General features: G+C 36.8%; 2 protein-coding genes across 9 annotated transcripts in view; one reads left to right on the plus strand and one right to left on the minus strand.

The window, feature by feature from the left end:
* The window catches only part of LOC138843052 (disintegrin and metalloproteinase domain-containing protein 32-like), a 145,836-nt gene that overhangs the window by 38,673 nt on the left and 84,563 nt on the right, over positions 1-22,600 (plus strand). For 5 of the 7 annotated variants that reach the window (XR_011386381.1, XM_070068586.1, XM_070068587.1 and 2 more), the window contains 4 exons: positions 5,120-5,195; positions 9,419-9,495; positions 10,962-11,139; positions 22,013-22,081. Coding sequence is in view for 6 of the 7 variants with exons in the window: in XM_070068586.1 (XP_069924687.1) it covers positions 5,120-5,195; positions 9,419-9,495; positions 10,962-11,139; positions 22,013-22,081 (400 nt within the window). In the remaining variant the exon portion in view is untranslated. The remainder of the gene's footprint in view (positions 1-5,119; positions 5,196-9,418; positions 9,496-10,961; positions 11,140-22,012; positions 22,082-22,600) is intronic. The other 2 variants (XM_070068590.1, XM_070068592.1) reach the window with 1 other exon arrangement.
* On the minus strand, positions 800-4,200 carry LOC100349957 (acidic leucine-rich nuclear phosphoprotein 32 family member E). 2 transcript variants are annotated; one of them, XM_008273938.4, is made up of 2 exons: positions 3,556-4,197; positions 3,177-3,389 (listed from the first exon to the last, which is right to left on the minus strand). In XM_008273938.4, the coding sequence occupies exons 1-2, from the start codon at positions 3,879-3,881 to the stop codon at positions 3,233-3,235; spliced, it is 483 nt and encodes a 160-aa protein (XP_008272160.1). In that variant the 5' UTR covers positions 3,882-4,197; the 3' UTR covers positions 3,177-3,232. The 2 variants fall into 2 exon arrangements, with proteins under 2 accessions (XP_017205865.1, XP_008272160.1); XM_017350376.3 differs by having other exon boundaries at positions 800-4,200.

Below are 22,600 nucleotides of genomic sequence, written 5' to 3' on the forward strand. Positions count from 1 at the left end.
TATTGTTAAGCTGATAAATGGTTTAGGGGTTGGTGCTGTAGCACAATGGGTTAAACTGTTTTCCTGTATTGCTAGCATCCCATATAGGCGCACGTTTGAATCCTGGCTGCTCCACTTCCAGTACAGTTCCCTGCTAATGTGTCTGAAAGTAGTAAAATATGACCCAAGTACTGGGCCCCTGGCACCCACATAGGGGACCCAGATGAAGCTCCTAGATCCTGATTTCAGCCTGACCCTGGCTTTTGTGGTCTTGTGGGGAATGAACCACTGTATAGAAGCACTTTCTCTCTTGATCTCTCTCTCTCTCCCTACTTCTCTCTCTCTCTCCCTTTTGCTTTCTCTCTCTCTGTCTCTCCTTTGTAACTCTGCCTTTCAAATAATTTTTTTGAAAAAAAATATTTAAAGAAGGAGAATGTAGTTATAAGTATGGAGTGCTTCAGGATAGTTTTACTTGGCTTCAAACTGCCTTTTGCATTTGAAAACTAGGGGGCATTACTAAGTTTTTAATGGTCAACATCAGTGGAAACTTTCCAACATACGCCTTTGGGTAGTCTAGTGATGTTACCTTGGGTTGGAGAGTGAGCCTGAGGTGAGGAAGCATAACTAAAATGGCAGACTATGCATAAGGAATGATACCAGAGAAAGTTGAACTTGGAAGTTTCAGTAATATGCTAAAATGGGTATGATTTTTACATAATACACTTTCACTTCATTACAAAGTGTTGCATTTGCACAGTTCTAAGTTATACATTGAAAGATCAGAAAACTATTAAAATCCTTTATCTAGTTTATATATATATTTTTTTATAACAAATCTTCAGTTTATTTGAAGCAATTCCATTTCAAAAACTTTTAAGTTACAGCAGTCACAGAAAAAACGGGATAGAAACAATAGAAGAATGACCGGGAGTACTGTATTTACTGTATTTTTAACACTGTCATGGCTTTATTCAAAACACAGTTGCACAAAAGTATTAACTTCAAAGTTTTTAAGGAGAGATTCTTGAGGAACTTAACACACTACCTACATACTGCCATACAAAGAGCATTAAAGTAGGACCAAAAACGTCTACAAAATATAAAACCCACCCTTACCTGTTTGCATGAAAACACCACCCACAAAACTACAGAAGTCTTAAAAGTTATCCGGAGACTCTAGGTGTTGTTTTCAAAGAACTCTTAATTTTGATTGCACAATATGATGATTTATAAGAAAGTCAATATATAGATTTCATTTTAAAAATAAGTATTTTATAATCTGGCATAGTACGCAATGAGAAATCTTAGGGACTAAAACAGGGCATTTCAACTCGGGAAATTAGGAGGAAAATGTGAAAGTCTTTTGGAAGAGCCCAATCCCTCCACTAAACTTACCCCAAGTGTTTTATTTCAGTCAGTTGTGCAACTTTTTTAGTTTCTCCACAAATAACTTCACTTTTACTTTAAAACATAAAGCATACATTTTAAACTAATAAAGCAGCAGAAAAACTATACTCAGTAATTTAAATGTGTCCCAGTATTGAAGCGAAATTTCAATTAGTATGATGACACTTTTTAACAAACAAAACTTTAGATAATTGAAGTTAAAAAAAGCAATTGCCTTGAACACAGAGCCTCAGTGACAAGAAGGGAAATGCACTCGTCTACTCAGTGAACTTTATTTAGTAGCCATGTAAGGGAACAAACACTCACACTTATCCCAGATTTTTTGTATTTTTAATGGACATCCACTTGAAATCAAGTCAACTTTAGTATCAATTTAGTTTAAAAGATTTTCCAGCTGCCTAGTGTATTTCAATTAAATGCCATATCCACATCCACAATGCTTTAAAACTATAGGAAAAATAATTAAAGGTTCTACTCAGTATTATCAATACTTTGTAGAGTGGTATGCAAATCATTTGAGAAGCCAAGTTAAAAGTTTCACTTGAACACATCATAATGATCAACAGGCAACTTTCTGACTTCTTAGAGCACTAATGTGCTCCCCAAAGCCGCCTCTGCTGCTTTTCTCTCTTCATCCCCTAATACAGTCTCACATGTGATCAGTCAGGAAACGCAGTCTGAGGTGTTGTCAACCAAGAAAGACCTACAGTAAGCACAGCTTGTTGCATAAAATCATAGCAATAATAATATCTGTGCCTCAGAAGACAGTCCATTTCTTTTCCTTTCTTTGTTTAAAACTCAGGTCTGAAAAGGGAGGTAAGGTTTAAAACTAGAAGTTTTCCTGGGTATCTCCACAAGTTTCCTACTTTATTTTGGGATAAAGGAGGGAGCAACACATTGAAAGAAGGTGATCATAAAGGAACTGTTGAGAGGAAAAGAATGCTCACAGCTAGAAGCAAAACACTAGCCAAGCGCTGGCATGTTGTGATCTGCAGCCTGAGGAGAGGGCTCGCCTGCAGGACTATAGGTTTAGTATGAGCGACTCTTCCTTCAAAGATAAAATCTTATCAGTCCCAACAAACCCCACGGACTACATTATTGAACAGAACCTCCACACAACCCATGAACTAGACTGCTGAGTAGAACCTTTACTATTCTGCTCCTCCTTTCCAAGTTACTCTTGTGACAGAGAAAGCACGCAAATGTCCTTAGCCCAAAAACAAGCCATTTCCTTCAACTGAAGATCTCTGGATCACCTCTAAAAAAATAACCAGCTTATTCAAGCAACGATTGTTATTTCATATTACAACTGACTGTAATCTTAGTTAATTTATAAATAACTTTAAAACCTTATGAATGAAATGCACCAAACTACACCTGTGTAAAAGCGATCATGTTTTAATTATGAGCTAAAAATGACTAATACAGTGAGCCTGAATTAGAGAAATTAAGATTCTAAATAAACTGCTAGGGAATTTCACAATGGGGGCCAATGAAAATTATTCTCTACATACAATATGATCATTAACATACTAGTAACTCTTATTTGGAATGATAAGGCAAAAATAGTAAAACCAAACTTCTCCTATAAAAAGTTACACAATCTCTTCTGAAGGGACAGCTATTGTACACAGAGAAACAGAGGAAGAAGTGATCACTCCATTGCACACCCAGGAACATTAGGGCCTCCGTCTCAGAATGATCTAGTCATCTTCTTCCTCTCCATCGTCTTCAGCATCTCGTTTCCTCTTCTCCCCTCGAAGACACTCTTCTTCTTCATCTTCCTCTTCTTCCCCTTCTTCGACATAGTCATCATCATCTTCTTCATCCTGAATTTCATCTTTCATTAAGAATGAGAGGCCCACTTCTTCTCCCTCTCCCACTTCTGAGCCTGCTTCATCCTCATCCTCATCCTCATCCTCCTCTTCTTCTTCCTCCTCTTCCTCAAATCCTTCAGGTGGACCGGCTTCATCTTCTTCTTCATCATCATCTTCATCACCATCCTCGTCATCCTCTTCTTCAGAGTCTGGGGCTTCGTTATCCTCCTGATCAAACCCATCCAAGTATGTGATTTGCTGCAGCAGTTCAAAAATGCTTCCTCTGTAATCTTCCAGGTTTGTGATCTCACAGTTAAACAAGTCAAGACTTTTCAAATTTTTAAGATTTTGCAGAGCTTCAACCGTACTGAGATCTTTGATTTTGTTTCCACTCAGATTGAGGTAGGTAAGATTTGGGCATTTCTCTGCCAGGACTTCCAAGCCTCCAGAAATTATATTGTCACTAAGTTCCAGCTTTCGAAGTTTATTTAAGCTGGGAAGCTGGGCCAAAGAACTGAGTTCCACATTAGCCATACTCAGAAACTCCAGTTCTTTAAAAGTATCATTCAGACCTTCAATCTCCCCATTGACACAAAGGCAGTTATCAAGGACTAACTCTGTCACCTCCTCCGGGGCTCTGTTCCTTAACTCCAGGTTAATCCTCTTCTTCATCTCCATGTCCTCCTCCTGCTCTTCTGCGACTACTCTCCTCCCTACCCCTTTCCTGCCTTTCCCACTACCCCCAACCCTAAAAATTTTTTAAAGATTTGGAAATGAATGAAAAGAAATGCAAATATAAACGCCTACTACCACCAGATAGGTGTGAAGGAGAAAGAAAAGAATAGCAAATGGAGTCCAAGGAGTTGGGACTCTAACTCAGCTGCCCCCACCTCCTTGTCCACACACCCGCGCGCGCACACACACGCTCGCACACATACACACATACACGCACACACACAGAGCCGCAGTTCCTTCCCCTTCAATGGCTGCTCAGAGACTGCTTTATCTAGTTTATATCTTTATACATTTTAATATACTTTTTCTTCTTGAGTTGCAGTTCTCATTTTCTTTCAAAACATATTTAAGTGGGAAAATTATTTTATTCCCATAAATGTGTATTTCTTTGGATAAAATTTAAATGTATGTCAAAATAATCATTTTATTTAAGGAATACCAATTTTCTCCAAAGTTTGACAGAGTAAATATTTCAGGCCTTGAAGGCTATATCATGTCTGTCAAAATGGCTTAACTCTGCTAATGAATAGATATGGCATTGTTCCAATAAAACTGTTTACAATCACAGAATGGTTCAGATTTGATCTGAAGTTATCAGTTTACTGATTTCTACTTTATATGGTTCAAAAATAATAATTTTCATTCTGCCTGCTGAGATAGGACTTTAATCTGCAGAGCAACATCTTAGAAATGTTGAAAAAGACATTTTGATCTAAAATAATAAGATAAAAATGTCAAATAGAGTTGTTCTGAACAAGTCACAAATTTTGCCAAATGTTACAAGGAGTCTTGACTCCTTATGGAAGGAAAATGTTGGAAATAAATTTCTACATTAAGAGAATGTCTAATTTCCTACCATAATGATCCAAAATTTCATGAAGACTACAAAATGGAATACCAGAATTAAAGAGAAAAAAATCAGAAAAACTGGAATTCTTACTAAGAAAGACTGCAGATATTTTCTACCAGCATGTAGAAAATATTCCAGTGACATTCAAAAACTAATGTTCATTAAAGTAATTTATAGTATGAATCACTTGGAATAATGATCTCAAGATAAAAGTGTTTCATTCTAGTTATGAAAGTTTTAGTGGGATACAATATTTATTACCAAGTTCTGATTTATTAAATGAGATTGAAGTAAAAACAGCAACTTTTAAAATTCTCTTTCTTATATTCAGGTATTTTCTGGCAGATAATTTTATGGTTTATTTGTATAATCAAGGATCTGTGAAATCTCATTCTTCAGGCATTCAGGTAAGATTTATGTTCTGTGTTTTATCGATTTTAACAAACTTTTTTCTATTGAATAAATGTTTTTCTAATATATCAACTCTTGATTCCCAGGGGGTATATTTAAAGCATTCATTAATTGTCGCTCCCCCATTCATGGAGGAATGACACTAAACCCTGCGCTGTTCTTTTGTCTGCTCGGCCCTTCCCGGGTTTGCTGCTGGTCCTTCCTGGGTTGGCTGCCGACCCCTCCACCTCCGTGGAAGGGCGGTTCCCCCTGCCACTTTCCCCACTTCCGCAGGGGAGCAGCACACCGCCGGCCGGCTCTCGGGGGCTGCTCAGGTGTTCCTTCAAATGTTCCTGGTGCCTGTTGTCTCTCTCCTCCTTTATACTCCTCTTCCACCAATCCCAACTCTGCTGCCCACACACTGAGCATGCTGCTCTCCTCCAATCAGGAGCAGGATCAGCTCCTGCAGCTTATCAAACTGATGAGGCAGCTGTGTAGTTGTTTGCTCCTCCCCAGCGCCATATTGTGGGAGAGCAGATGCATAGAATTAGTCCTAGTTCCAGTAATTTAGTCTAGTCTTAGTTGCTCCCCACAATTAATAGTCAGACTTTCCAGAAATCTTCGTAAATTAAAGACAAACTAGGTTGACTTAGCTGGTGTCACAATGCTTAGAATGTGGGTACAATTTATTTATTTATATTTGTCTAATAAATGAATATAATTTAAAGAAAAAGAAAATCAGATGCAAATGTTTTTGGACATATATCACAGATGCATTTTTTAAAATAATGTTACCTCCCATCCAATTCATCTATATATCCTACTCACTCTGTTTTTCTAATTCTGTATCAGAATTTACCCTCATCCTTTGTCCTGATTCACTGATATAACCCATTTCCAAGTAGGCCTTGTATGTAGCTTGGATTATTGCCACAACGTCCTGAATAATCTCCCTTGCACACCTTTTCCAAATGCTCAGTCAGTTCTCATCATGGCAACCAGACTGACCCTGTTAAAACCTCATTAGATCATGACTATCAGAGGGCTTCCCATTGCTCACAAAGTAGGGACAGTAGCCAACCCGGGAAGAACCAGCAGCAAACCCGGGGAGGGCCGAGCAGACAAAAGAACAGCGCAGGGTCCTGTGTCGTTCCTCCACGAAGACGGGGAGTGACAATATAGATAAGGGCTATAAACAATAATGACATAATAAGATATCAGTTTCATTCTTAGGCTTTTTCAGATTATATTTTAACTACCACATATCAGAGAAAACATATATTTATCTCTTTGGACTTGATGATTTTGCTAAGCATAATTGTATCCAGTTCATCCATTTAGTTACAAAAGACAGGCTTTTATTCTTTATTATGGATGAGTAGTATTTCATTGTGTATGTATACTTTTTTTATCTGATCATCAGTTGATGTAGTACATCTGTTGATTCACTATTGTGAATTGTATTTCTAAAAACATTGGGATACAAAGAACTTTAATATGTGGCACCATTTCCTTTGGGTAAATTCCCAGGAAGGAAATAGCTGGGCTATTTAGTAGATATATTTTCAGATTTCGAAGGAATCTCCATATTGTCTTCTATTATGGTTGTGTACTAGTTTTACATTCTCACCAGCAATGTATTTTGGTATCTTTTTCCCCATATCCTTACCAGAATTTATTATTCTTTGACTTGTGAGTGATAGCCACTCTACCTGAGGTAACGTGAATCTTGATTATAGCTTTTATTTCCATTTTCCTTATGGCTAGTGATCTTGAGTATTTTTTCGTGTGTCTGTGGCCATTTTAATTTCATTCTTTGGAAAATACCTGTTCAAATCCTTTTCCCATTTCTTAACAGGATTATTTGTTTTGTTTGAGTTTCTTGTTGCTCTTTATATATCCTGGATATTAATCCGTTATAAAGTGTACAGTTTACAAATATTTTTTCCCATTCTGTCAGTTGTCTTTTCATTCTGATGGATGTTTCCTTTGATGTGCAGAAGCTTCTTAGTTTGATGTAGTCCCATTTGTCTACTTTCACTTTTATTGCCTGTGGTTCTGAGGTTTTATGCAAGAAGTATTTGCCTATGCTAATGTCTTGGAGAGTTTCTCAAAGTTTTCCAATAGCAGTTTTATAGTATTGGGTCATGTATATATATTCTTGATTCATCATGAGTTGAATTTTGTATAAGGTGTATGGTAGGGGTTTTGTTTCATACTTTTGCAATCGGAGATCCAATTTCCCAACACCAGGAAGTGATGTTAGCTCCTTGTCAAAAATTACTTGGTTGTATGGATTGAATTATAGGGTTTATATTCCATTTCATTGGTCTACTTGTCTATTTTTGTGCAATATCAGGCTGTTTTGATTATAACTGACCTGTAATATGTCTTGAAATCTGGCATTTTGATGCCTCCACCTTCATTTTTTATTGTTCTATTGTCTTAGTTAGTTTACTTATTTTCTATCTCTCAATGAAATGCAAACGTTTTTTTAAAGATTTATTTATTTATTTGAAAGGCAGAGTCACTGAGAGGCAGAAATAGACCTTTCATCTTCTGGTTAACTCTCCAAGTGACCACAATGGCTGAAGCCAAGAGCTAGGAGCTTCCTCTGGGTCTCCCACATGGGTGCAGGGACCCAAGGACTTTGGCCGTCTTCTACTGCTTTCCTAGGCTACAACAGAGTGCTAGATTGGAAATAGAGCAGCCAGGACTCCAACCAGCACCCATGTGGATTTCCAGCACTGCAGGTAGTGGCTTTATCTGCAATGCCACAGAGATCCCCCCCAATTGCAAATCTTCATGTGGGGAAGGCTTTTGAACTCTTTTATTTATAGATGTAATACCAATGCCTAGAAAAGTTCCTGACATGTATTTAACTGATAATGAAAACCGCTGAAATATTTAGGTAACCAACCATGTTCCTTCACTTACATTGGGTAAGGTCATCATTGTACTTGATTGCTCCTTCCTTTATTTTAATCAATAAAGTAATTCATAAATAAGAAATATTGCTTTTGTTTATACCAAATTTATAGTGATTTTGTATCCTGGAAATGGCTTAGTCTTTTTTTATGATAATGTTATTTTGTTTTTGTTTACAAGATTTATTTATTGGAAAGTTGGGGGGTGGAGAGAGAGATCACTCTTTCAACTGATTCACTCTTCAAATGGCCTCAGCAGCTTGTGCTATGCCAGATGTGAGTCAGAAGCCAGGAACTGCATCCGGTCTCCCACATAGATGGAAGGGACCCAGGCATTCCAAGCCACATTAACAGGGTACTGGATGGGAAGTATAGCAGCTTTAACTGGGATACAGTTGAAGTAGTTGCTTAACCTACCCATGTGCACCACAATGACAGCCTCTGTTGCCGTGTTTTCTGCCTTGGCTGTGTATACCCATAGATTGACTGTGGTCAGAGGATTGTAGTCCTTTGAACTTTGATGAGTTCTGTTTCATGGCCCAGAATATGAATTCATTTTTGTAAATGTTTTCTGTGTGTTTCAGAACTGAATTCTGTAGTCTTTAGATTGACTTTTTTTACATATATTATGTTGCTTACTAAGCATAATGTTCAAATCTCCTATAGATTTTGAATGCTTAGTTCATCAGTTTCTGATTTAAATTATCTTCACACATTTGACTGCTTGTGTATATTTATTTATCTTTTTACTATTTCTTCAATTTTAGCTTTTTTTTGAAGCTGTGTTATTAAGTGAATACAAATTTTGTATGTGTATCTTCTGGTGAATTCAAACTCTTTATCAGAAGTCCATCTTTGTCTCTAGTGATGCTTCTTGCCTGCTGCTCTACATTTGCTATTTTTAGTTTCAGAATCATCCTTTTGGTCTGCATTGGCATGGCATATTTAACACTTTAAACTTTCTGAGTAATCACATCTTCATATCTCTCTAGTGACAGCTTAAAGGATTGGAAAGTAATTAAAATTCACAGCCCTTTCCTTTTAAATGATGATTTGTATATAGGAAGATTATTTCATCTGAAACATGAACAAACACTTTGGAAACAGGTTGCAAAATGGTAATACAAAAATCTAATAAGAGTTAATATAATGAAAATGGTGAATACATGTAGACTGCTACTTTTGTCACTTTGCTCCTGCTGTAAACCAGATATCCTGTGAAAAAATATTCAGAAGGCTTAGTTATCTACAGAAGTAGGAAGTAATTAGAAAGTTTTGTCAATTCTTAAGTAACCACTATTTTTCCTTCCTAGCCTCAATGCTATTATCAAGGATATATTGAAGGATATGCAAATTCCATTGTCACACTCAGCACGTGCTCTGGACTCAGGTTAATTTTTTTTCTGTCTTGGATTACAGAATAGCATTATTGTAATATTTGTCTACAGAAAAATTTTTGTTTGCATTAAATGTGTGCTAGGAGAAGGATTCTTATATCGAGAGCATTCACCCTCCTCTACTCAACATGTTCCTAGTTTGTTATTTCTTCTCAATTTCCCCACTGACTAGAGGCATTTCTAATGTACTGAAAGGTTAGATTTTCTACTTTACCTGTTCACTTATTTTTTTCTAAGTACAGAAAATGGAGTACAGTTGGAGATGTTTCACAACAGTAAGTGGGGAAAGCCAAATCTATGATAACCTATTTTTTTATTTATTTGAAAGATAGAGTTAGACAGTGAGAGAGAGACAGAGAGAAAGGTGTTCCTTCTGTTGGTTCACCCTCCAAATGGCCGCTATGGCTGGAGCTATGCTGATCCGAAGCCAGGAGCCAGGTTCTTCCTCCTGGTCTCCCATGTGGGTTCAGGGGCCCAAGTACTTGGGCCAACCTCCACTGCTTTCCATGGCCACAGCAGAGAGCTGGACTAGAAGAGGAGCAACTGGGACTAAAACCTAGCACCCATATGGAATGCCGGTGCTGCAGGTGGAGGATTAACCAAGTGAGCCACAGCACTGGCCCAGATAACTTATTTTTTAAAAAAATATAATATTTCTGATAGCCACTATGTATACAACTCTTTGGAGATATAAGAGAAATTCACCATCATGAATTCTCCAAGAATTGTTTGCTTTCTCTTTAGTGCTTTGAGATTTTTCTATTCTGTCAGGAAATTATCCACTTTCATTTTCTGGTGTAAGAGCCTTATTCTCATAGATATTCTGTGGTGATTCTTAGTTGGAGCTCTGAAATTTGGAGCTGAAATTTGGTTTATAAGGAATAGTGACTTGAAATGTTACTTGTGTTCAGGGAAGGAAGCTATGCAAATTGTTTCTGTTTATAATATTGCTTATAATTTCTTATTCAGACTATGTGTCTAACAAAATCAATGTAATCTATTAATTATTGGCAAATTTTATTTTTATAAATAAAATATCTTATGGTTTGTACTTTGTTATTCAAATAGTAGAATAATTTTTCAAAAGCATTGCAAACCAAAGAGAAAATCCTGAAGAGTACTATTTACTATAACTTTAATTAAGTCATTGGTTTGAAAAACCCAGGAATTATTTGATCACTGTAAATAAGTACATCTAACACTCAACTAAGTAATTTTTTGTTCACATAAATTGATATTGCAATTTCTGTTCCTATTATATCTATAAAAAAGATGAAATAGAAAGCTGTTTTCTGGATTAGGGAAATCTTTTGTCTCATTGGAATCTTCTCTAAGACAAAGAATTTGAGTCGAAGTATTGGACTCAAATATGTTACATGTTTACTTTTTTTGGATTTTGCCAAAACCTCATAAAATAGACCTGAACAAAAGCATGTAAATATTCCCTTTAATTTTATAGAGGAATACTGCAATTTGAAAATGTTTCTTATGGAATTGAGCCTCTGGAATCTACAGTTAAATTTCAGCATCTTCTTTATAAATTAGGGGAAAAAAGCAAGGAATTTTCAAGTTTTAACAGTGATACCAAAAGCGAGAGAAAATATCCACTGGACTATCACATTTACATAGATGAAAAAGTGAGTTTTTATGTTTTATTACTATCAAAACAATTATTGGTTCTATTTATTTAAAATAAATTAGGCCATTGTATAACTAAAAAAGTATCCTTTCCTTGTGAATAATTTAATTTTTTCTTAACCCAACTGTTTCCCTGAAACCATATGTTTAGTTATTCTCCAGGCAACAATCTATTCTGCTTATATTCCACTTTGTTTTGGTTCTTATTTTGTTTGCTAACATTATCACTTTCTAAAAATTACCTAGTATATTTCAAAACTTAAAAAAAACTCACCTCTCAGTTCCTCCTTTGTCTCTATGTTACTGAAAGTTATTCAACAGAGTCAGTATTTATAGTGATTGATTCATGACCCAATAGTCAGCATTATATAATTACAAATAAAATTAAAGGGGATTCCAAGATGGCAAAATAGTGGCAGAGCAGTGTGCGCTAGGCTATGTGAAAATAGTAAAAAGAGAGAGAGAGAGAGAGAGAAAGTACATTCTCAAGGTACCTTGGAGAGAAGGATGGAAAGGATGCAGTGCTGCAGTGGAGATTCTGCAGAAGAAACAGAGATATTGTGGATCTGTGTGGAAGATGCAGACACGCAGCCATTAGCAGGAACACAAAAAAACTCCCAGCAGCTCTGAGCTAGAGAAGGAACCAGCTTTAGAGAGCAAGGTAAGATCAAAATGCAGTGTCTTTGGCAATGGTGATATGGCCAGAGAGCCTAGTGAACTATACTGTATTTAAGTCCAGCTAAGAGCCCAGAAGGGAATAGGGTGCCCCTCACCCAGAGCAAAAGAAAATGGGCACATCTGTCTCTCCCCGTGCCCCCAAAATAGCACCTAGCAACTGGCTGAGAGAGGATGGACTCCATTTTGAACATAAGCATGTAGTGGCTGCTGCAGGTCCTATGTGCAAACCCCGCAACTGATGGGGACAGTCACCATCTTGTCAGCAGAGGCAAATACAGCTTGTGTGTCACCTCTGCATTGAAATCTAAAGTAAAAGATCTTATCCTCCATGTCTTTCACCATTTCTGCTGGCTGGAATTAGGATATATCATGGTCCACATGGATGAGGATGATACTGTATGGAAAACAAGATAGAATGAATTTTGCTTTTGAGGAATTCACAATCTCTTCATACTTTTATGTATGAAAGAGATAAACTCTCATCTTATTTAATTCACCCTTGGTTTCTGGCTTAATTATAGCCACTAATTCTATATCCTTAGTAACACAGGACCCAAATGCATTATGAAATATATGTGTAACAACTAAATATTCAATAACATATATAATACATATATATATATATATATATATATATAAAATTTGGTGAGTGAACTGATAGATGGAAGATGTCTGTTTGTTCCTTTCTCCAAATACTCCGCTTTTGAAAAAATAAAATAATTTTTTAAAAATTAGGAAAATAACTTAGAAAGGCTTGGATGACCCAGCACAATGAACAGTATAGATACCCTCCCCAGATGTTATAATTTCTCTCTACTGTATATTTGGGTAAGGGAATGGGTGAAATATTGAATACTCTGCTTTGTACTTTTGCTTTTAATATATAGCACCTGTGACCTTTGATTTCAGTGGGCTGTCCTTTGAGTATTAAAACTTAGTTTTGGCAGGCTGGCGCTGTGGCATAGCGGGTATCCATATAGGCACTGGTTTGGATCATGGCTGCTCTACTTCTGATCCAGCTCTCTGATATGGCCTGAGAAAACAGTAGAAGATGACCAAAGTCCTTGGACCCCTGAACCAACGTGGGAGACCTGGAAGAATCTCCTGTCTCCTGCTCAGATGGGCGCAGCTCCAGTGGTTGTGACCAACTGGGGAGTGAACCATTGAATGGAAAACCTCTCTCTCTCTCTCTCTCTCTCTCTCTCTGCCTCTCCTTCTCTCTCTAGTAACTCTGACTTTCAAATACATAAATAAATCTTTAAAAATTTAAAATAAAGTCAAACTTACAAAGATACCCATTATGAAAAAACTACTTTTGTAGTTTCAGCAAAAGGAAACCAAGTATTAACTGAAAATAACAAATGATTAGATTTTAAAATAACTGTGTAGAATTTTAAATGTAAAGAAATAACCAGAAGCTCAGAAAATGGACTTAATAGCAAGTGAGATAAAACTACTGGACAATTAGTGAACTGCAAAAAAAAAAAAAAAAAAAAAAAAAACAACATTAGAACAAAATATACTACTATCTAGAATACAACATGGAGAGAAACATTAATAAAATATAGACAAGAGGATAAGAATAAAAAAATGTAAAAGAGAAGCAACTGGAGATTCAAAATGAGGAGAAAGAAGCAGTATCATTGGCAATATTCAGTAAATATTTGAGAATTTCTCAGTGCTGATTAAAGACACAAACATGGATTTAAGAAATATGAAGAATCCTAGGCAAGATTAATTAAAAGAAATATACCCCTAGGTATGTCATAGTAAAACTGCAGGAAATAAAGACAAAAGTTAAAATATTGAAAAGGAACAAAGGAAAAAGCTAACTTTTTTTTCAAAAGAAATACATATCAAGTGACGAGTTTTCAAGAAAGGAAGGTAAAAGAAAAAGTCTTTAGAATGTTACAGAAAATAACTGTCAAATTGGATTTTAAAATACAAAACATAATTCAGGAATAGAGTCAGAATAAACATTTTCAACAAAATACAAGTCAACCTAAATGCCCATCAACAAAAGTCTGGATAAAGAAATTATGGGACATGTACTCTATAGAATACTATACAGCAGAAAAAAATGAAATCAATCATTTGCAACAATGGAGGAATCTTGAAAACATCATGCTGAGTGAATTAAGCCAGTCCCAAAGGGACAAATATCATATGTTCTCCCTGATAGGTGACAATTAACCAAGCACCAAAGGAGAAACTTGTTGAAGTGAAATGGACACTATGAGAAACAGTGACTTGATCAGCCCTTGTCCCGACTGTTGATGTACAATTTAATACTTTGTACCTTTAGGTATTTTTTCTACTTAATACTATTGGTAGAACTCTTTAATTAACACACAATTATTCTTAGGTGTTTAAATTTAACTGGAAAGTGATCTCTGTTAAAAAAAGAGTGGGAATAAGAGAGGGAAGAGATGTACAATTTGAGACATGCTCAAGCTGACTTGCCCCAAATGGTGGAGTTAGAAATGTACCAGGGCATTCCATTACAATCCCATCAAGATGGCATGTACCAATGCCATCTCACTTGTCCAAGTGATGAATTTCAGTTCACAATTGATCATACTGATAGGTCTAAGAGTCAAAAGGATCACATAAACAAGACTAGTGTCTGCTAATACTAGCTGATAGAATAAAAAAGGGAGAGAACAATCCAACATGGGAAGCGGGATACACAGCAGACTCATAGAGTGGCAGATGTCCTAAACAGCACTCTGGCCTTAGAATCAGCCCTTAAGGCATTTGAATCTGGCTAAAGAGCCCATGAGAGTATTTTAGGCATGGAAAGCCAAGACACTCTGGCGAAAAAAAAAAAAAAACAACCTAAATGAAAGATCTCTGCGAGTGAGATCCCAGTAGAAAGAACAGGCCATCAAAGGAGGTACCTTTCTCTGAAGGGAGGAGAGAACCTCCACTTTGACTATGACCTTGTCTAAATAAGATCTAAGTTGGTGAAATCAAAAGGCTTCCATAGCCTTGGCAACTCATGACTAGAGCCTAGGGAGATTACTGACGCCATAAACAAGAGTGTCAAATTGTTAAGTCAACAACAGGAGTCACTGTGCACTTACTCCTCATGTAGGATCTCTGTCCTTAATGTGTTGTCCAATGTGAATTAATGCTATAACTAATACTCAAACAGTATTTTACACTTTATGTTCTGTGTGGGTGCAAACTGTTGAAATCTTTACTAAATATATACTAAATTGATCATCTGTATATAAAAAGATAATTGAAAATGAATCTTTTTTTTTTTTAACAGGCAGAGTGGACAGTGAGAGAGAGAGACAGAAATAAAGGTCTTCCTTTTGCCGTTGGTTCATCCTCCAATGGCCGCCACAGCCGGCGCACTGCGGCTGGTGCACCGCGCTGATCCAAAGGCAGGAACCAGGTGCTTCTCCTGGTCTCCCATGCAGGTGCAGGACCCAAGCACTTGGGCCATCCTCCACTGCACTCCTGGGCCACAGCAGAGAGCTGGCCTGGAAGAGGGTAACCGGGACAGAATACGGCACCCCGACCGGGACTAGAAGCCAGTGTGCCGGCGCCGCTAGGTGGAGGATTAGCCTATTGAGCCACGGTGCTGAATCTTGATGTGAATATAATGGGCGAGGGAGTGGGAGATGGTAGGGTTGTGGGAATGAGGGAAGTTATGGGGGGAGGAGAGCATTGTAAGCTGTACTTTGGAAATTTATATTTACTAAATAAAAGTTAAAAAAAAAATACAAGAGACTGTCACCTATAGGGTCATACTAAATTTCTGAAATAATATTCTTTAGGCAGAAGGAAAGTAAGTCTTTTCATAGTCACAAATGTTCAAGGAATAAATAGCAAAATAAGTGGTGGACACCTGTCCATGTACAGAAACACTATGTAGAAACAAATAATGGTTTTTATGATTGATTGAATGGGTATATATATATATATATATATATATTCCATATGTATATTTAATTAAAGTACCCATTAACAAATGCATGCAAATTGTAAGAACTTAAATAGAGAAAGTTATCTATGTTTCTTTATTTAGGAGAATGGTAAAATACTCATTAACATAAGATGCATGGCTTTTTCAAGAAGATTGATATATGTAAGTTGTTGATAGTTTGTAATCTCTGAGAAAATAAAGCAATAGAGAGTTTTAATCTCAAAATTAATAGGGAAAGATGAAATAAAAATAATGTTAAATAATGAAAGAGAGAGAGGAACAAATATCAAATCAGGAGGCTAGATAAACCCAAAATAATATGGGAGATTTCAGTTCAGTTATGTTAGAAATTATATTTAAGTGGTTTAAATACTTTAAAGGCAGAGATTGTCATTGTAAAGAAAAGCAATACAACTCTTTCATTTTTTAAAAAAAGACATATAAAAAATTTCAAGAACAGGATGATAAAAGATGCAAACACTAGCCCAAAGATCTCATGTAGTCATGTTAATAATGACATTTTGGAAACAAAGCACCACCAGAGAAAAGTCATGTAATAATAAATGCTAATTTTACAAAAACAATGAGTAGCCATAAAGTATAGTATAAAATCACAGATCTACAAGAAGTAAAGTAGTCCAAAACAACACCTTAAAAATCTCTGTTAGTATTAATTGACAAAACAATCTGTAAGGGTATAGAAAATTAGGTTCTTACAATGTATAATCTTAATTTGTAGACACATATATAACTGTACATCAGACACATAATTTTCATTGTTTTGCCTCTGCCTGTGGCATCAGGATACCATAAGGGCCTCAGTTTGTGTCCCTGCTGCTCCTCTTCTTATCCAGTTCTCTGCTAATGGCCTGGGAAAGCAGTGGAAGGTGATCCGAGTCCTTGGGACCCTGCACCCACGTGGAAGACCTGGAAGAAGCTCCTGGCACTTGGCTTTGGAACAGCCCAGCTCCAGTCATGGGTGGCAGACCACTCTCTCTGTCTCTCCCTCTCTCTGTAACTCTGCCCTTCAGAAAAATAAATATTAAAAAAAAAACCTTTAGCACTCTTCCCTTATCCTTGAGAGCAAGAGGGGAAAGAGGAATGTGGCAGTGTTGCAGGTGCTTTTGCCATTATACACTGCCATCTGGGGTATACATTAGCAGGAAGCTGGAATTGAAGTGATACTTGAACCCAGGCACTCTGATATGGGAAGCATGTATTGCAATGGATATAATAACTGTAATGCCAAATGACTTCTTTGCCCCCCCCCCCTCATTTTTGTCTTCTGTTTGATGGCATATCAATGTGAGTTCAAATGGTTATCTAGGTTCTGTGAATTTTTAAAAATAATCATTTGAGAGGCAGAGTTACAGACAGGGAGAAACAGAAAGGTCTTCCACCCACTACCTCAGTTCCCAAAATGTCTGCAATGGCCTGACTAAGCCTATCTGAAACCAGGAGCGAAGAGCTTCTTCTGTGTCTCCCATGTGGATGCAGGGGCCCAAGCATTTGGGCCATTTTCTGCTACTTTCCCAGGCCATAGCAGAGAGCTGAATCAGAAGAGGAATAGCCAGGATTAGAACTGGCACCCATGTGGGATGCTGGTGCCATAGGTGCAGGCTTATCCTACACACGGCGCCAGCCCTGGGTTCTGTGCATTTTTAAAAATTGTGCTCATCAAACAACAAGTTAAGAAGAATAAATTATAGTATTCTACAACAGGAGAATTACTATAGTTTACAGCAACATACATTTTACAAAGAACCAGAGTGGCTGGTGTGGCATGTTAAGATGCCGCCTGTGCCCCTGGCATCCTCTGTTGGACACTAGTTTGAGTCCCGGCTGGTCTGCTAAAATTCAGCTGTCTGTTAACGTGCCTAGGAAAGCAGTGGCAGGTGGCCCAAGTGCTTGGGTGCCTGCACGCACATGGGAGACCTGGATGGAGTTCCAAACTTCTGGTTTTGGCCTGGCTCAGCCCTGGCCATCGTGGACATTTGGGAGTAAACAACCACACAGAAGAGTGTGCTCTCTCTCTCTCTCTCTCTCTCTCTCTAACTCTGATTTTCAAATAAATAAATCTTTTTTTTTTTAAAAAGAGCTAGAAGAGAGGAATTCAAAGGTTCCAAATACAGAGAAATGACAAATGCTTAAAAGAGATGGAAACGTGATTTACCCTGATTTGATAATTGCATATTGTATACATGTGTAAAATTATCACACTATACCTCATAAATATATTGTTGTTGTTGATTAAAAATAAATTTAAAACCTTGAATGTTTTGTCTTGAAATATGCTGGGTTTTCTTCTGCCATATCAAGTCTGTTATATGTCCCAAAATTTTTCATTTTTATTATACTTTTCAGATTGCTTTAAGGGCTGATTCTAAGGTCAGATTGTTATTTGAAGTAATTGTCATTCTAAGAGTCTGCTGTGTAGACTGCTTCCCATGTCAGAGCATTCACTCTCTTTTGATTCTTTGTATTGTTATTTTCAAACATTTAGTCCTATTTATGTGACCACTTTAGCACTTAATCCTATCCCCATGCTCACTCTAACATTCAAAATGCTTTTTTTCCACCCAGCTTAAGGGGATTTGAGGTCCCATAGTAAGTTTTTAAAATGTACCCTTAGAAGTAAGTCTGTATGAGTGTATGAAGAAATATACAGTTTGCAGTTACAAACTTCATATGTTTCACAGTTATTTATTTAGGAACATGGTGATCCTTCCCACCAGGTCTACCCTCTCACCCATGCTCTGAACCCCTTCCTCTTCCCTCTTTTATTCCCCCTCTTGTTTTTTACTAAGATCTATTTTCAATTAACTTCATACACATACGATTATCTGTATTTTGGGTAAAAGTTTAATACATAGTATGAGAAGGAAGAAAAAAGAGAAAGAAAAGAAAAAAAACCAAAATATTCCTCAGCAGTCAATATAAGAGCTATGTAAAGTGATTGCTTCTAAAAGTGTCAGTTTCACTTCTTCAGATTGCTTTTTAGGTGCTCTATTAGTGATCGCAGGTCAGGGAGAACATGTGGTATTTTTCCCTTTGGGACTGGCTTATTTCACGAAGTATGATGATTTCCAGTTTCATTATTTTGTTGCAAATGTCTGGATTTCATTTTTTAAATTTTGTATCATTTATTTTGTGCCGCAGTGTAATATTTCATGGTGTACAAATCCCATACTTTCTTTATCAAGTCTTCAGTTGACAGGCATTTAGGTTTATTCCATGTATTATCTATTGTGAATTAAGCTGCAATAAACATGAGTACACAAGAATCTCTTTCATATGCTGATTTCACTTCCTTTGGGTAGATGCTCAGGAGTGTAATGGCTGGGTCATATGGTAGGTCTATATTTGGATTCCTGAAGAATCGCCATACTGTCTTCCATAGTGGCTTTACCAGTTTACATTCCCACCAACAGAAGATTAGGGTACCTTTTTCTCAGCATCCTCACTAGCATTTGTTGTTTCTTGATTTCTGTATGAAAGCCATTCTAATGGGTGAGGTGGAACCTCATTGTGATTTTGATTTGCATTTTTCTGAAGGCTAGTGAGCTTGAGCATTTTCTCATGTGTCTATTGGCCATTTGGATTTCCTCTTTTGAAAAGTGCCTGCTTAGGTCCTTTGCCCATTTCTTCACTGTTGTTTGTATTTGTTGTTGTTGTTAAGTTTCTTGATCTCTTTATCTATTCTGGTTATTAATCCTTTATCAGTTGTATGGTTTGCAAATATTTTCTCCCATTGTGTTGGTTGCCTCTTTAATTTACTGAGTGTTTCTTTTCCAGGATAGAAGCTTCTCAAGTTGATATAATCCCATTTGTTGATTGTGTCTTTGATGGCCTGTGCCTCTGGGGTCTTTTCCAAGAACTCTATGCCTATGCCGATGTCTTGCCGAGTTTACCCAATGTTCTCTAATAATCTGATGGTATTGGGTCATAGATTTAGGTCTTTAATCCATTTTGAGTGGATTTTTCTCTATGGTGTAAGTTAGGGGTCTTGCTTTATTCTTCTGCATGGGAAGATCCAATTTTCCCAGTACCAATTTTTGAAGAGACTGTCCTTGCTCCAGGGATTGATTTTGGATCCTTTGTCAAAGATGAGTTGGTTGTAGATGCTTGAATTGATTTCTACAGTTTCTATTCTGTTCCATTGTTCTATCCATCTGCTTTCATAACAGTACCAGGCTATTTGGTTATGACTACCCTGTAGTATTTCTTGAAATCTGGTATGGTGATGCCTCTGGCTTTGTTTTTGTTGTATAAGATTGTTTTAGCTATTCAGAGTCTCCTGTGTTTCCATGTGTATTTCATTAGCATTTTTCTAGATCTGAAAAGATTTTCCTTGGCATTTTGTTTGGTATCATGTTGAATCTGTAAATTTCTGTTGGAAGTATGGACATTTTGATGATATGAGTTTGCCAGTCCATGAGCATGGAAGATTTTTCCATTTTTTGTATGTGCTCTATTTCTTTCTTTAATGTTTTGTAGTTCTTGTAGAGATGTGTGACAGCTCTGGTTTAATTTATTCCAAGGTATTTTTTTTTTTTGTAAATATTGGGAATCGGATTAATCTTAGGGGTTCTTTCTCAGCCTTGGTATTGCATGTGTGTACAAAGGCTGTTGATTATTATGTGTTGATTTTATATCCCACTTCTTTACCAAACTCTTCTATTATTTCCTATAGTCTCTTGATGGAGTCTTTTGGATCACCTATGTATAGAATCATGTCGTCTATGAATAGGGATAGTTTGACTTCCTCCTTTGCATTTTGCATCTCTTTGATTTCTCTTTCTGTCCTGATGGCTATGGCTAAAACTTCCAGGACTATATTGAATAGTAATTGTGGGAGTGGGCATCTTTGTCTGGTTCTGGATCTCAGTGATGGAATGCTTCCCACTTTCCCACATTCAACAGGATGCTTGCTGTGGTTTTGTAATAAATTGTCTTGATTGTGTTGAGGAATGTTCCTTCTATACTCAATTTGCTTAGAGTTTTTATCATGAAGGGTGTTGTATTTTATTAAATGCTTTCCTTGCATCTATTGAGATAATCATATCATTTTTGTTCTTTTTTATTATTATTTGACAGATAGAGTTAGACAGTGAGAGAGAGACAGAGAGAAAGGTATTCCTTCCATTGGTTCACCCCCCAAAATGGCCACTATGACCAGAGCCACGCTGATCTGAAGCCAGGAGCCAGGTGCTTCCTTCAGGTCTCCCGTGTGGGTGCAGGCACCCAAGTACTTGGGCCATCCTCCACTGCCTTCCCGGGCCACAGTAGAGAGCTGGACTGGAAGAGGAGCAGCCGGGACTAGAACCCAGCATCCATATGGGATGCTGGTGCCGCAGGCAGAGGATTAGCCTAGTGAGCCATGGCACTGGCCCCTCATCTTTGTTCTTTAATTTGTTACTATGATGCAGCACATTTATTAATTTTTGAATGTTGAACCATCCCTGCATCCCAGGGATAAATCCCACTTGGTCTAAGTGAATTATCAGTCTGATGTGTTGTTGGATTTTTTTGGCTAGAATTTTGTTGAGGAATTTGTTCAGGGAAATTGGTCTATAGTTCACTTTGTCGCATCTATTTCAGGTTTGGGAATTAAGGTAATGCTGGCTTCATAAAAAGAATTTTGGAGGATTCCCTCCCTTTCTTTTTTGAGAGAAAAAAAGACTTTTATTGAAATGAAACAACCAGCAGCTACAGAGAAAGGCGTCTGGATACAGGAACTTCTCCCATCCCCACCCTTTCAATTGTTTTGAATAGCTTGAGAAGAATTGGAGTTAGTTCTTTAAATGTTTGGTTTAATTCAACACCTCCACTACTTGTTTGTGGCAGAGGGGCGGGGGGCAGTGCAGGAGAGGGTTCTCCCACGGTAGCTGTCCAGCAGTTTTATCCTGAGAATGTACTCCCTCTCTTTTTAAATATTAATTTTGCCCTGCATAATACAGACTGTCCTGTTACTATTCTGCCATTTTGGAACTCTGAAAGTCTAGGCATTTTATTTTTTGTTCACAAATTGAAATCTGCAGATCTATTAAGCAATGTATATGACTTCATAACCAATATTCTTACTACTGTAGTCCATTGCCATTAAATTTGAAGAACTATACATTGATATTAACTAATTGAAAAAATAAGTACAACCATGTGCTGTAAATGCATGATAACAGCCTTAAGAAAGGGTTCAAAATACATGTCCTGAAATATTGCAAATTTTTATATGCTGCTTTTCCTTGTTCTAGCTAAAACCATCTGTTCCAGATATGTTTCCTCTTTATCTAGAAATATACATTGTTGTGGACAAAGCTTTGGTAGGTGTTTTGCTTTTTCCTTGCTTTTAAATATTTGATACAAATTTATGATTTTCCATAGCTTAAGAGTAACTAAAAGATTCCGATCTATTTACTAGCCTTTCATAGTAAGAACAGTGTAAAACTGTGATAATTGAAAAATAAGATAATCAGAATTAAACTAGTGTTATCACAAATGTTTCATTTTAAATTTTTATGTAACAGTCCTACAGAACAATAAAAGTTTTACTGGCCCTTCACATTTTAGAGCTTTTTCTGTTGTGACTCATACTATTTTTAATGGGGATCTGTAGTCAGAATGAAATTCTTTAAACTTTTAAGTCCTGTTATAAGGTGTTATGAAGAGCAAGCCATCTGTATTTTAGGAAATGTTTCTCTGTAAAAAAAATCATTAGGATAAAAATGATGATAATATAATTATATATGAGAACTGATTGCAATATTTGATTTTTTTATCATTTTGTGATACACATGTTTCAGTTCATTTTTTCATCCTGAACCTCTATATCCTTGATTTCC

The sequence above is a fragment of the Oryctolagus cuniculus genome, chromosome 2 (genome assembly GCF_964237555.1).
Source record: "Oryctolagus cuniculus chromosome 2, mOryCun1.1, whole genome shotgun sequence".
Lineage (NCBI taxonomy): Eukaryota > Metazoa > Chordata > Mammalia > Lagomorpha > Leporidae > Oryctolagus > Oryctolagus cuniculus.

Coding starts and splice junctions, on each gene's coding strand:
- LOC100349957 (XM_017350376.3), bottom strand. CDS start 3,881: ATGGAGATGAAGAAGAGGATTAACCTGGAGTTAAGGAACAGAGCCCCG.